A 14,496-nucleotide genomic window follows, 5' to 3' on the forward strand; every position below is an offset into this window, starting at 1 on the left:
CTATACGGGAAGAGGTAGTAGACTGTGGCGGAGGTACTGTCGCCCACGTGTGCGTGTGTGTGTTCAAGCGCACCAACCCATAGACACGGAGAAGAGAGTCGCCGGCCGAGAACGAGGGGAGAGGCTTTCTCTCGGTGCACGCTCCGCGGCCCCCCGGGCTCGTTGTATTCGTGTACATGTGTACCCATACCGGGAGGGACCATCGGTGGGGGGGGGAGAACAGGGCCCCGCTGGAGGGGGGCCCTATATAGAGTCCGTGCCGGTGCTGGAGCTCCGGCAAACACAGCCGGACGCCCCCCATGTGTGCTTTACCTGTACCCAATACTCGCCTAGAGAGACAGTACCAAGTGAAGAGAGGCATTTTTTTGTAGTTTGTAGTTTTAGGTGTTTTTGTTATTGTTTTTTTTTTTTTTTTTTTTTTTTTTTGTTATCTACTGTGGATCTGTGTTTCTTACATTAGTACATACAACTGAAGAGTGTGTGCGCGCGCGCGGTAATTGTACATACGGACACGCAAGGGACTGAGGTGTGTTTTTTTTATCGTTACACTAGTTTGGGACAATTTTTTTTTCTCCATCATTGACTAGTAGATAGCCGGAAGTGCCGAAAGATGACGAACCGGTGGTGCGAAGTGTTCCAGTGAATGGTAGAGAAAAAAAAAAAAAAATAGAAAAGGTTTTTAGAGAAGAGCGAAGAAACGGAACGACACTTGAATCGAGTGCCCGGGAGGATCGAGCACCGGGTTATACGAGAAAGAGCTGATACATCGTACACCTCATTATGGTGAGTTCAGCGAGTTTATTTTTCACTTGGGTGATTGTGTCGTGAAATCGGGGATTCCCCTGATTTTATCTCGGAGTTTTTGAGTTTACTGGGACTCTAATTGATAAAAATTATGTTTTTAAACAGGACTTTCAAAGGGGGTGGCTGCAGTTTCTCTGTAATTTCTAGGAAAATGTTTGCAAACGGTTTGGTAGTCGTATCTAAGATTTTTTCAATTCATAAGTGAATAGACTTTGTTTTGAATTTTTAATTGACACTCGAGCGTATAATAGCGGCATTGCAACATTTTATTGCAAATAGGATATAAATACAAGAGGGCATTGGTTTTATCGGCCGTTTAATGGATGTAGGCTGCTGGGAAAATAAGCTTTGACGTGATTTATTTGATGGAATTGTTTCATAATCGAAGGAGTTCGAATTCGAGACTGGATTGAATAATTTTACAACTGGATTTTACAGCAATATTTGGTTGTACATTACATAATTAAAGGTAGTTTAGAGGATTTCTTGGAGTGCAAAAGTTTGTATCTTTTTTTTAAAGGTATTACAAGTTTACCTGTCATCACAACAATGCCATGAAATTATTTTTATTCTTATAGCTCTAACAAATTAAAAATTTTCCTAACAATAAAAACAACATACATACTAATACTTGCAAAGTTTTAACAATAGCTGACGGGTACTTGTCTTATTAATAAAGAAAAAAAAAAAATCATGACTATAAGAGATTAAACGGGTCTGATGAAAGTTGCTTGTATTAAAACAGTATTTAAATTCATTCAAAATTTTACTTCTTGAATTTTTAAGTCACTCTCTGGGAAGCCTGTGAGATATTTGTTATCATTTAATGTCTACACTCTGTTTATGATTTTTAAAACATCGGCATTAATTAAGGGAGAAAAGAATGTAATTCAAAAATGAAGAACGTAAGAGCTTTAAGAGAATTTTTTTTTTTACCATTAATGAGGAAAATAATTAGCAACTGTAGCATAGCATCCTGTTGTTACTTCAATTTCAGGGTATAAAAATCACTGATACTTTTTTAAATCACACATTTTTACCGTCCATTCAAAAATACATCGAAAAAGAAACAAAAAAAAAAAAAAAATCCCAAACCTTACATAAAACCAAGAATGCACTAGTTTGACCGCACCGATCCGATTTCTAATTGCGCTCGCACGGAAAACCCTCGATTTTCCACCCATTGCGTAAACGCAGAATTCCACAGATCTCCTTCCTGCACTCCCCAAACGTGGACTCGCAAACGACACGCGTCAATCAGCATCGTTTTATCAATTACATAAAATCCGCGCTCCTGCGTACAGGGTTAAAAATCCACTTTCACGTTTATTAGGAAGTCTCTCCGTACACCGCTAATTTCCTGCAATTGACAAAGTTCGTTGCGCAAGTCCGGTGGATGTTTATTTTGCGTAATTTATTAGATCACGCGGAAAAGAAATCGCTACTGGATTTTTCGATAAATCGAACGCGTACTAGCAAGGGTAAACAAAAATATTTGCGCGAAAGCCGCGGGTGAACGCCCGAGATCGCAATGAATTTTAATATACACGCGCATAAATCGATAACACCCTGCAAATATGTACTCGCGAGTGACACGCAACGAGTGGATTAATTATACGAAAACGGGGCTGGTATGGTATACGTAAATTGTTTTCTCTCGGTTTTTTGATTCGAGCGCGTTGGAGCAAAAAAAAAGTGTCGATTACGTCACTCGAGTAACGCAGTCCTGCCCCCGTTAAAGAGACACGTACGTTAAAAACCAGAGGAGGGTAAAAAGAGGCGATTTGCAACGCGGCCACCTAATTACAAGTTGTCTCATTAGCGATTGCCTAAGAGGATATTTTTACGGTGGATTACAACAACGGCGTGCCACTGGACTCGCGTGTGTATGAAAGAAAAGCGCTGCTGTGATGAAAAAAATCTCCCGCGCACACGTGGCGTTATTGAATAGTGTCGCGAGATATGAGGAAAATGATAGGTTACCTGTAATTTTGTGTGTTCTGTGGATAAGTTGATTGATGGTTTTGTTTTGCATACGAGGGGATATTGCGCTGATGGCTGGGAAAACCTCTTTTTGTGAATGTCTTGGGTGGTTTTGTTTGCTGGATTTTTCATAGAGTAGGGCTTTGACGGGGTGAATTGTCATAGTTCATTGTCGAATTCAGACTTGTGAGATTTTGAAATGATATTTTTTCTCCAAAATGTGGGACATTGTTTTCGATGGAAAAATAATGTCGAAAGCAGTGTCGTAAGTAAAAATTAAAAAATTTATCAGGACAAATGGTGCATTATTACGTTTTTAAGGAAAGCTTTAGGTTGGAAGAATTTAAAAAAGTATGAATTCCTACGTCTGTTTCCCGTGAATATTTGAACATTAAAAAACGAGGAAATATTCCCAAAAAGTTAAATAATTGTGTCTAGTTTACTGATTTTATTCTGAACACTGATTCACTAAGACAATCTGGAAAAAAAAATTTTAATAATATAATCGTATTTCTTACAAAAAAAAAAAAAATATGTATGAAATATTTAATGAACGAAATATTTTTTGAAAGTTTACTTCTAGTAATATTTGTAACGAATTATTCTAAAAATGAGTTGGAAAAATTAACATTTTATAAACCCACAACAAGTACATGTTTCAGATGTTGAAAAAAAATTTATTACTTATGATACAGTTTTTCAAAATTATCTTCAGATGACACTTGATTTAAATAAATTTTTAAAACATTGCCTTCTTGTCTTCAATGATTAAAAAAATTTTGTTTCATCATAAATTTGGTTGAGTACTGTAAACAATAATTTATTGAAATACGTATGTTTTTGCTCTATTTATCCGAAAAAATACAGGCAAATTGTGACAACTGACAATTTATTGAAAATTAATTTCCTAAAACGCCAGTGGTTCGGTGCACAATCAAATCAAAACTTCAACCATCATATATTTGCACGAAAAAGCGCGAGTCCCGAAAAATTTTCCGGAAGTGATCGCTAGGGGTAGTATATTTTTCAAATAAATAAAAAGTCGGGGGTTGCCAGCGTACACAGAACACAAACACACCTCCACGAGTGGAAAAAAGCTATTTTTTACAGTTCAATTTATTTCACCGAGTCCTTTCCGTCCTGGCGTCCCGGTTTTATCGCTCACCGCCAGTCTCCCTCTTTCTCTTTCGTGCTAGTCCGTACGAGCCACAGCACTCGAATCGACCCCGATCTTTTACGATGCGAGACGCGCGGAAACGTTGATAATCATTTCCAGCAATAAAATTTATTCAACACTCGCGTTTGGAGGAAGTGTGTTTTTCATGAAAGCTAAAAGACTTGTTCACGACCTTTTTTTTCGGAACAATATTCATTAAATGGATGCAAACTGACTTTCCACAACTTTATTAAAATATGCGTGCTAAAAAGATTTTTTTCAAAATTTTTAAAGTTTTATCCATTACAAATGGTACCAAGTTTTGATGACATTGGGCATAGACATATTTTAAAATTAATTTTTAAGAATTATCACAATTTGACTGCTGCAACATCGGTTTTTTTTCTAAAAATTTGATGCTATTTGTGCTAGAACGTTATTGTTTTCTTACTAATTAAAATATGGTACTTACGAATATGTTTTCAACGAAAATAATGAAGTATATTTTGGAAGAGAAAATTTTTTTTTTTGAAAGTATTAAAGTGTATGCTTAAAAAAAAAATCACGCAATTATTTTAGATGTCTAATTAAATTAGTTTATACCGTAAGTTATTATTTTCTTCAAAGAATTTTATTTTTCATGTCAGAAGTGATAATAAAAAATTAAAAATTTCAACACACTGCGATTATAAAGTGGTATTCATTAAAGAAGTTTATTCACAAGTCCGAATCCAAACACTTTTTTTTTTTAAATTCTTAGTGAAAGTAAGTCTTTGACTAGGAATGATTAATTTACCAGCTTGTATCTATTAGTCACCTCTCCTACACATTTATAGGTTTATTAGCAAGAGCAAATGATAAATTACATCTATCAATCATAGTCATAGTACGTGTGTTTTTGCGTTCCAAAAGCCCGAGATATCATCATTTGTTTTAATGAATAATGTTCCAAGCACGAGACACTGTTGTTATTGCTTATTAAGACATTTTTTTTAAACAAAAAATTTCCACTTTAATTATAATTTTGAAGAGAACAGTCGAAGTCTTTAGGTAAAGCTGATAATAGTGCAATGATTAGTAGAAAAACCTATTACAGTATAGTATAACAAATTATAAGTAGAAGTGGTATACATGTTTGTACGTGAGTGGGTCCATCAAATAAACCTAGATCGTTCGTTATTTTACCTTGAGAATACCACATGTACCAACAAACATTACAAACAACATACGGTTTCGCAAGTGCAACGCTAAATTACTGTCCAAAAAAATTTCTCTGCAATGTATGATGACTATTATAAATCAAAAGTTTTCTTTCAACGCTTGGATGAGAAAAGACTGACAGAGCGTTTATTCAACATACCATTCTTTCTCTTTAGCTAAATTTCTCAAGCGTCATGAAAAAGTACTCTCTATATTTTTTAAAGTTGAAAAATTACTATTTACAGTCGTGAGCATACAACCAAGAAAATAGTGATAATATGCCGCTCTTGATTGACGAAACTATTTCTCTCTCGTAAAAATACAATTTTATAAAGTAGTATAGAGATCATTCATCAAGTGACATTATAATACACGAGATTTTATCTAATTGTTACAGTGTTTCTTTATCGTACAAAATAAACAATACTTTAGCAGTATCAAAAATCAAATTTAAATAATATCTTAGAGGATAGCATTAAATCATATTAAACAACACAAGAAGCTGGGCATTAAATAAAATAATATTGAGTATTTGAGTTAGTTCTAAGAGATATAAAATTCACCTAATTAATATGTCTTACATCGCAGATGTGGTTAATCCAAGTGAGGTACTATTTTTTAAATCCTGTTTGTATCGTAGGCCACTAAAACGAATATTCTTCAGCAATAAGAATAAATTTTTAATCTTCATTATTAATTAAAAAACACTAATTTATTAAATAAAAATATTTAAAAAAATTAAAATTCGCACTAATTAATTTAGGATGGATAAAAAATAACTATGGATAAAAAATGTTATTTTAGTGAAATTTTTTATTTATTAAAATGAATTATTTAAAACTTAGTTTTAAAAATAAAATATGCTTGATTCTTAAAAATTTTTATCCCTTATTTATTAAATCATTTCCTTTTTGTTTTATTTATTATTTATTAATTATTTATTTAAAAAAATTAATTATTAGTCAGTATTTACTCATATTATAATAAAAATTTAACATCAAGCGATTTAATTTTTACGTACATTTTTAGTCCTATTACTCTTAAAATAGTTTGGATTCAACTTACTGTTTTTTTTTAAATCAAATTAAAATAATTGTTTAATATTCAAAAATTTGATTTTTTTTATCTTTATATATCCTAATACACCTTAATTTATGTTTAAATAATTTGAATTAAATTTTTTACATAACAAAAGATTAATACAAAAGTTTTTACTTAGTATAATGAATTTTTAGTTTGTAATAATTGATGAAAAACACAGACATTAACATATAATATTTAAGAAGTAGTATTAAAAGATAAAATGATACCCTGATGAGATGAACCGCGTTTAAAACATAAATATACCTGTCAATTTAATTGCTTGCATACCTCCTAGTATTTATGTACTTATCCGTATTAGAATATTTCCAAGCATTAGAGTAATTCCATATTAAGTATAAAATGTTTCACTCATAGGCATCGCTATGTAGATCAGTGAAAATTTTATAAACTATAACATTTCGCAGTACTTATTACACGTATAACTTTGAAAAAGTGTTTATTTATTATTTTAAAGTTATCAAGTACACCTAAAAAGTGTAAAATCATATTATATCTCCCCCAAATCGTAGAAACAGTAGATTTTACGTAGACCCGCTCACGTATGCAGGATCCCACAATCGCATTCCCGCCTAGATCTTCCACCAGCAGCAAAAATGGGGGTCAGTGTGTGAGCAACTTTGCCTCTCCACCGGTGTCTTCCTCCTTCTCTTCGAGAAAGAGACACCGAGGCCGACGACCCATGCCAGATAACTTCCTCCTCACCATCATCGTCCTCGGGCTTTCTTTTTTTTTTCCCTCCTCCTAAGCGACACTCAAGGCTACCACACAGAGAAATAAGAGATCGTCCCTGGGCTCCTCTATTTTTTCTTTTCAGCTCGAGTGGACTCGAGTTTTTCGATGACGCCGATCCCCGCACACGTTTCCGAGAAGCCGGAGAAAACCGACAGGCGTTTTTTCCTTGCCGACGACGTGACGGTATCGCCCCGCTCCTCTTATGTAAGGGTCCGACTCGTGCAACTGGTGATTTGTTGGAGGGTGTGATTTTTTTTTTTTTTTTTTTAATTCCCCTTGATTTACGCTTCAGGACCTTGAAGGGCAGCCGTAAATGTCGGGGTAATAAAATTTGCGGTCACGCAGGCTTTTATTCCTTCGGAGGATGATGATTCACGAGCAAGAGGAGATGGGCCACGGGGTACTGTTGATTTTTATGGGTACTGTCAGTGGTTGGGACGACGAAAGATTTTTTGATGGAAGATTTGTGCCCAACATTGGGTAAGAGCATTCACCGTCGGTGCGAGTACGGTATGGACTGAAAAACAGGTCGCTGTTGGCGTTTAGTGGTAATACTGTTTTGTCGCGACTTCCTTTTGGCGAATTTCACGCATAAAAGCGCGAAAAGGCAAAGGCGGTCGTTTCATCGATTAGCCAAACGCACTTGGCTGAAGTTACGATGCCATTACTACTGTGGCGTTTACTGCACTGGAATAAATGGCAGCGGAGAGGCGCAAAAAAATCCTTCCTCGAACGCGTAAAGGTTTATTTACGAGCTCCCATGCACGCGTCACCGTAACATCCGTCAAAAGGGAGAAGAAAACGAAAGTTGTCTAAACCAACGTCTCCACGGCGGTGATTAATGATTTTGGTTATTGCGGCATCGTATTATTTTATCAATCAAAGCTTCTATACGTGTTTTTACTTGGTGAAATCATCGTTTGCGCCGTCGTTTTTTGAAAAAAAAAAAAAAAAAAAAAAAAAAATTACAGTTTCGACACAGGATATCTTGGATGCTCATTTGTGTTTTGCAATGTCATTTTATTATATACGCGTGTCTAGCCACGCTCCTTTTCTGTAAAATAACATTCGATTTTAATTATAATCACTCCTGCGGCCATAGTTCACACCCAACAACTCCCACGTCTACGCGTGATGCAAAAAAGGATTACTCGTAATTATGTAAGGAAGACTTGGGCATTGATTGATTCTTAAATACTATGCGTTAAATTTTTTTTTGTTTTAAATACTTATGGTGCATTATTTGTGGTGAAAAAAATGATTGTTCATAACACAGTGCTTAAAAAAATGTTTTTCAGTCAGAACATTATATTTTGAACGAGAACAAGGGTGATTAGAAATATTTTCACTAAATTAAAAAAAAAGTATCCAAATATTTATTGGCATACTTTATAAAAAATCTCACTTCATATAAACGTATGTAATGCCCTGTTATTCATACCAAAAAGTTACCGTTTAAAAAAATGTCCATTTCAATCTAATACTTACCACCAAGTCATCGGTTGAATCAAAACGTGATTCCACAATTTCACGTTACTGTTTTAATTACAACCAGCCACTGTACAAACTCACACGTTCAACCTTTTCCTTCAGCCAACTACCTCATCAGCGAGAAACCACTCCCTAATTTGACCAGCGCCAAAACAAGCGCAACAAAAAGACAACAGGGATCTTTCGAGGCATCAAATTTAAATCCAGAATACTTTCCCCCTTTGCACGAGAGAAACTCGTTCGCACACTTTACTGGTGGAGCAGGTCCCACGAATTTCACTCTAAAATATTTAGAGAGTCCCGGCACAGACCGCTATTACACGTATGTTACACGTTACAAGTCTCCCATGCGCTTGTCCATTTTTGTAATTGCAGCTACTTCCGATAAGCACCGCATTAAAGCTGGAGTACAAAACAGAGACCCTCCCCTTCGTTAGTGGAGTAATTGCTCGAAGATTTTCCCATACGAGCTTTTATCATCAAAAGCCCGAGATGAAATCCCGTCTGTCCCATCCGTCTGTTTGTGCTTGTACTTGGCTCGTTTAGATTTCGCAAGCCATTGAAAAAATTTCAGCTACGCCCGGAGAGAGGAGGAAAATAATATAGATTGCGCACTTACAAGCGTTCGATTTTACAACTTTGTTTCCATCGTCACTTTTTTCTTAGCACAATGGATTTTTTCCGCACGCTAGAGAGTATACCCTTGCTTTGATTTTACGAGTGACGTTGACGAAACGAGCAATGATGAATTTATTTGGACTATAAAGGTATCTAAAAAAAAAAAGTAAACTCTTGTTCGTCTCTTGGGCAATGGCAGAGTTCAATTAAATCGAATTCGTAGAAACATTTTCAAAGATATACACCATATCATTTGGGTTCTCCCAACGAAATCACTCTAAAATCAACAAATATCATTTTCATTAAGAGAATGATGAAGAATTACAATAACATTTCAATTATTTCATATCTTCCATTTTGAAATAAACGTTGGAATCATCATCCTGATCATTATAAAATCATAAAATGCACTTTTAAGAAAACACCTTTGTCATGGAAAAAACAACCCTTAAAATTACAAGAATTTTTTGACTAATCTGATGTTATTTGGAGTGAACAGCCTCTTGGATAAACTGTTACCAAATGACTCGGTAAAATAAAAGTTTCCCGCCATAAATGGTAATAATTACTAGATACTCCACAAAATGGGAAACCAATCCTACCATTAGCAAGGATCCAAGAAGTTTTGCTTCGCCGTAAAACCAATAATTCCGTATTCCTCGAAATAATACAAAGAGAACCGTATAAGTACACGCATATGCAAAATCGTAATGAGAACACTTGAGTGTTCACTTTCTCATCAGGAATTTTTCCATCGCGCCCAGACAGAAACAGGATCAATGTGGATCATGGAATTACCATAAATTAAAGCACCACTGTTGCTCTCGAGAGCAAGAGAAAATTATTAATATCGTTCAACATATTATCACTAGAATCTATGTTTTGGTCTCTAACCTAACCTAAAAACACCATACTCGCACGAAATAACGGGAAAAAACGTCCAAATGACCTCTCGACTCAATTTCTCTTTCTTCGGGCCGTGCGTATTTTTTTCACGCGTGTGACAGCAACAACGAAAAAGTGAAACTCAAAATCACAGGTTATAGCTAACGAGCCCCCCCCCCTCTTTCACTCTCATTTTTTTCGCGTCGTTTTCTCGCACCGCTGGAGGCCTTTTACCCAAATTATGTTCAAGAGCACGATGGGTGACAGCAAAAAAAAATAAAATAAAAAGGATCGCCATAAGCCTTCGGGGATTGTAATGGAAAAAAAGTGCGTGCATAACAACAGGAACTGACAGGTCAATGACATTTATTAAGACTGGGACTCGAGCCAAGCTGATTCACCTTTTTTTTTTTTTTTTTTGTAAGTGTACGCGTAACTCCTGCGGTGGGATGTGCATTGTTGTTTGGTGCACTTGCGTCTAAGTAGGATGTGTCTTAAAGGACAATGGAAGACTGTGGTTTCTGTAATACGAATGACTGTGCTCGTTACACTTTCTTTTCATTCAGCCTCGACAGTATTTGAATTAATGTTCAAGTTCATAATAATATATCATCACTCGGTTGTACCCTTGTGGGTCTTAATTGGACTGTTACATGAATACTGTTTTGTGTGGTATAAGTACCTGATGGGTATTGATAAAAATAAGGCTATACAGTCAATTGTTGCAAGAGGTGATGTTGTTTGTTAACGACTTGACTTGAGATTTCACGGTTTTTTTCAATATGGATACTTGTCTATCGGATGTTACGTTACACACAATAGATAAAAATGCCTTGGAACGATATACCGTTTAACACTAAGAAATACCGTTGTTGTCGACATACTTGAGTTCTAATTTTTTTAGCTTTCTTTTTGATACTTCCTTAAAACTGTAATTTTTTCCGTATCCCCAGCGAAAATACTACTTTACCACGAAGAATACAAAACGTTGTTTTTGATTGAGAAATTGTTAATGATTTCAGGTACTTAAATTTGTGAAAGAATTCGCTGGAATATTTATTTCAGAAAACTTTGACTTCGTACGATGTTATTCTGTTTTCCCGGAACAAAATGTCCAGTAATTTTGTCCATGACTCGCACCATCAACAGTAACTAAAGGTTGAAAACGACCAACAAAATGCAAAAGAAAGTTACTAAACGCTTGTTTTAATCAGAATATGGTAAATCATAAAAAAATCCACTGTAATTTTTATGGGTAAATCACCGATTTAAGACCACCATTTTCTAAATGGAAAACACTGTCTCGGAACCCTATAGCTCTAAGAAGACCCATCAAGGCTTTTTATTATTCACCCTGGCTCGTTGGTAAACGCAAACAATAGCATGGCTGGGTATGGAAATAAAGTAAAGACGCGCCAAATCTTTGTTACGAAGCTCTCTGAGATCGTTATAGAGATACATTGTCCAAAACCCATGGCCCAGAAGAAATGGACTATCATCTTTAGTTGCAAACGACTGGAACTCCAGTTCTACACAAATCCCAAAGTAACGTCAGCTTCCCCTCACACCAAAACCAGAAGCAACCACTCCCAACTTTCCTGTTCGAGCACCGATCCAAGTAATCCTTCCAGCATCAGTAACAATCAAAGAAACCGCACCACGAGTCCATTATCCAACCTAGTATCCAACCCCCTCTCAATTAGCCCCGCATTTTGCAAACAACAACTACAACGATAAATCAGACCCCAGCAACAGTGAACTAGGCTCATCCCATGTAGGTACGCATCCACGTACAGGAGCGATTACCCGCACCCAGCATTCTCCGCCCGGTGTACCATTAAACCGGAAGATGCTACGCCTTACGCAATTCGGTGTACGTTACATACACGAGCAGTGCCTTCCTCTTTTTATTCTTTCCTTATATATTATGTAGTCCCCACTCTAAAGTCAACATTCCACGAAAGCGCGCACAATGCAGGGAGAGTCCCCTAATTGCGTCCCCTCTGCCGCTCCTCCTCCTTTTGGCCTAATCGTTACAAAATCCAACCAATGCTACACTTCCCCTTGTAAGTCCACGAGCAAGAATCCTTTTGTACCGCAGCGTCGCTTGTACTTCCAAACGATTACGGAACAACAACAACATCCCCCCTCCCCCCCTCAGCCGAGCCACGGTGCGTAGGAAGTTTCGCCTTTGTCGACACGTAACGAGGGGTTGATTGATAGTCCCGCGTCGTTGCGCCCGGATTAAACGAGCGGCTGCGGTCTTTTATTAAAAGATAACCGGGAAGGGGAAAGGGGAGCAGTGCCTTTCGCCACGGCTCGTTTGCTCCTGTAATTTTCAAGCACCGAGGGTTTCGTAATGCGAAAATAGCTCTGCACTTGGTCCTTAACCTTTTGGAGTTTGTCGTCGGTTTGAGTTGCGAGAGTAATTCCAACTCTGGATTGTGGTGATGGCAAACTGAGCTCAAGCGTTTTGTAGTTCATGTTGGGATGAATGATGGAACATAGGGGCATCGTGTTCAACATCAAGTGCGAGGTATACCTATATGCCGTCTGATGAAGAAATATAGATATGTCATGGCTGGAAATTAACACATCTAATCACGTGGAGACAAAATTTTGTATGTTTATTCAAGTTTCATATTTTTTCACGTGAACAATTTTCGCGAATAGAGCTTTTTTTCTTGTATAAACTACGAAGACTAGATTTAAGTTGCAAAAGAAAAAAAAAAAGAGAGAAAACACGAGGATCGCTGTTACAAAAGTTCACCGATTTCCCCGTTCGCGTCACAGACCAGCAGCTTTTCCTCGTCCGTATTTTTCCGCGATTCCTAAGTAGCGAAGAAAAAAAACCACACGCACACCACTACAGCAAAAGTCGATCTCACCGGGGCACTGGTTACACAAACCTCCTCCCATTAGCGACCGGTAATGGAGCATACACACACTCGCGCGTAGCCCACCAAAAAAGAAACATGCACTACCCCGCTTCGTCTTGGCAAACACCGCGCCGACCCGGTTTCGCAAAGCGCGCCGATTTTCCGCAGATCGGTCTTTCTCGTTGCGGCACCATCATCTCTCTATGAAACTGGCTGTAAGAAGAAAAAAAATGTACAGCGAGCCACAGTAGTTGCATCCTCGGCGCAGGCGACCACATTTGGGGTTTTTTTTCTTTTTTTTTCGCAACCAGCATGGGCCCTCCTTCTGGCCTTATTTTGCGCGGGGCTGGTTGTTCGAGGAAGAGAGAAGAAGGAAAACAAACGAGAGGATCGAGTGGACGAGGCTTTAACGATCCGGCGAAAGTGAAGGTACACAAAGAAAGTGCGTCGGTTACGTGCGCGAGTCTGGTTTGCCGAAATACAAGTTTGCGCGCTCCGTGAGAAAAGCAAAAGGAGGAGGTGATGCTGTTGTGACGATTCGGAGTAGCGATAGAAATGTTATGAGGCTTATTGACTTTACAAGCGCGCATGGATCGGTATCAACAAAATTATTTAATATCAATTTACATCAAATGAATTCAGAAGATTTTTTTGGGCTTTCTCGAGCCATTAATTTTGCAAAACAATAAATGCGTGAAAAAAACAAGGACATAACTCAGCTCTGGAATAAAAAAAATATGATGGTTCGTTTCTGTGTTAAAAAATGGGATAACTCGGTATCTAGGAAGAAAAAATAATGCTTTGGCCCTAATTTTTATATTCATAACGTCAAGGTTATCATTTTATATCTCAAAACACCAAAAGCCAAACTATTTTTATTTTCACAGCTAAGTTATCTTTTCATTCTCTTCAAACAAAGAAATGTCTATTGAAAAACATTTTAAATCGTAATAAAATAATAACAGATAGATGTATATCAAAGACATTACACTCGTCTGAGTAGTGAAACAACTTGAAATACATCCACTTCTGGGCTAGAATAACCTAGGGTAACAATCCATTTCGTTGTCCAGTACATACGTAGACAATTTGTTAAGTGTAGTAAACACGTTTATGTTAAAAAGTGCATTTCACTCTCAGAATATTTTTCACCTCAGGGACGTTACTATAGTATCCTAAAAAAAGAATATACAAAAAAAAATTTCCTTAAAAAATCTTCATTGGTACCTTGTATTAATTTGTTCATTTTTCGTGTTCCACATACCACGGCAATTAAACACCCCCAAGCCACGAGCCTTCCAACTGCTGTCGGGTATACGTTGAAGGACGATGCTTCTTCTCGTTACACCGATTTCCACCTCACCGACCAACGAAAGCCAACGCTATACATAACCCACTGCAAGCGCGGTCGGCCGCGAAATGATATTGCACACCGCCCTGAAAAGTAAAACGCGCTCTCGGCCGGCGCCATTGGGCATCTAGAGCGCGAAAAAGATCTCGCTGCGCGCTCCGGAGCTAAGTCGACCCTCTTAGGAGTCCCCGGGAAAGCCGAAGGAAATCGCGTTTTGAACGCAAGCTTTGCGTCTCTATCTTCATGTGTATCTATAGGACCCTGTTTTTAATACATGTGGTGTGATGATGAGG

General features: G+C 37.3%; 1 protein-coding gene across 1 annotated transcript in view; it reads left to right on the forward strand.

Annotated features, from left to right (window-relative positions):
* The first annotated feature begins 728 nt into the window (after window positions 1–728).
* Window positions 729–14,496, forward strand: part of LOC106643972 (uncharacterized) — a 41,109-nt gene continuing 27,341 nt past the window's right edge. The window contains exon 1 of the mRNA XM_089589092.1: window positions 729–783. Coding sequence (XP_089445218.1) covers window positions 781–783 — 3 coding nt within the window. The 5' untranslated portion in view covers window positions 729–780. The remainder of the gene's footprint in view (window positions 784–14,496) is intronic.

Source organism: Copidosoma floridanum, unplaced genomic scaffold (assembly GCF_036245765.1).
Source record: "Copidosoma floridanum isolate Cflo_tuat_1 unplaced genomic scaffold, Cflo_Japanese_pri ptg000007l, whole genome shotgun sequence".
NCBI classification, from domain to species: Eukaryota; Metazoa; Arthropoda; class Insecta; order Hymenoptera; family Encyrtidae; genus Copidosoma; species Copidosoma floridanum.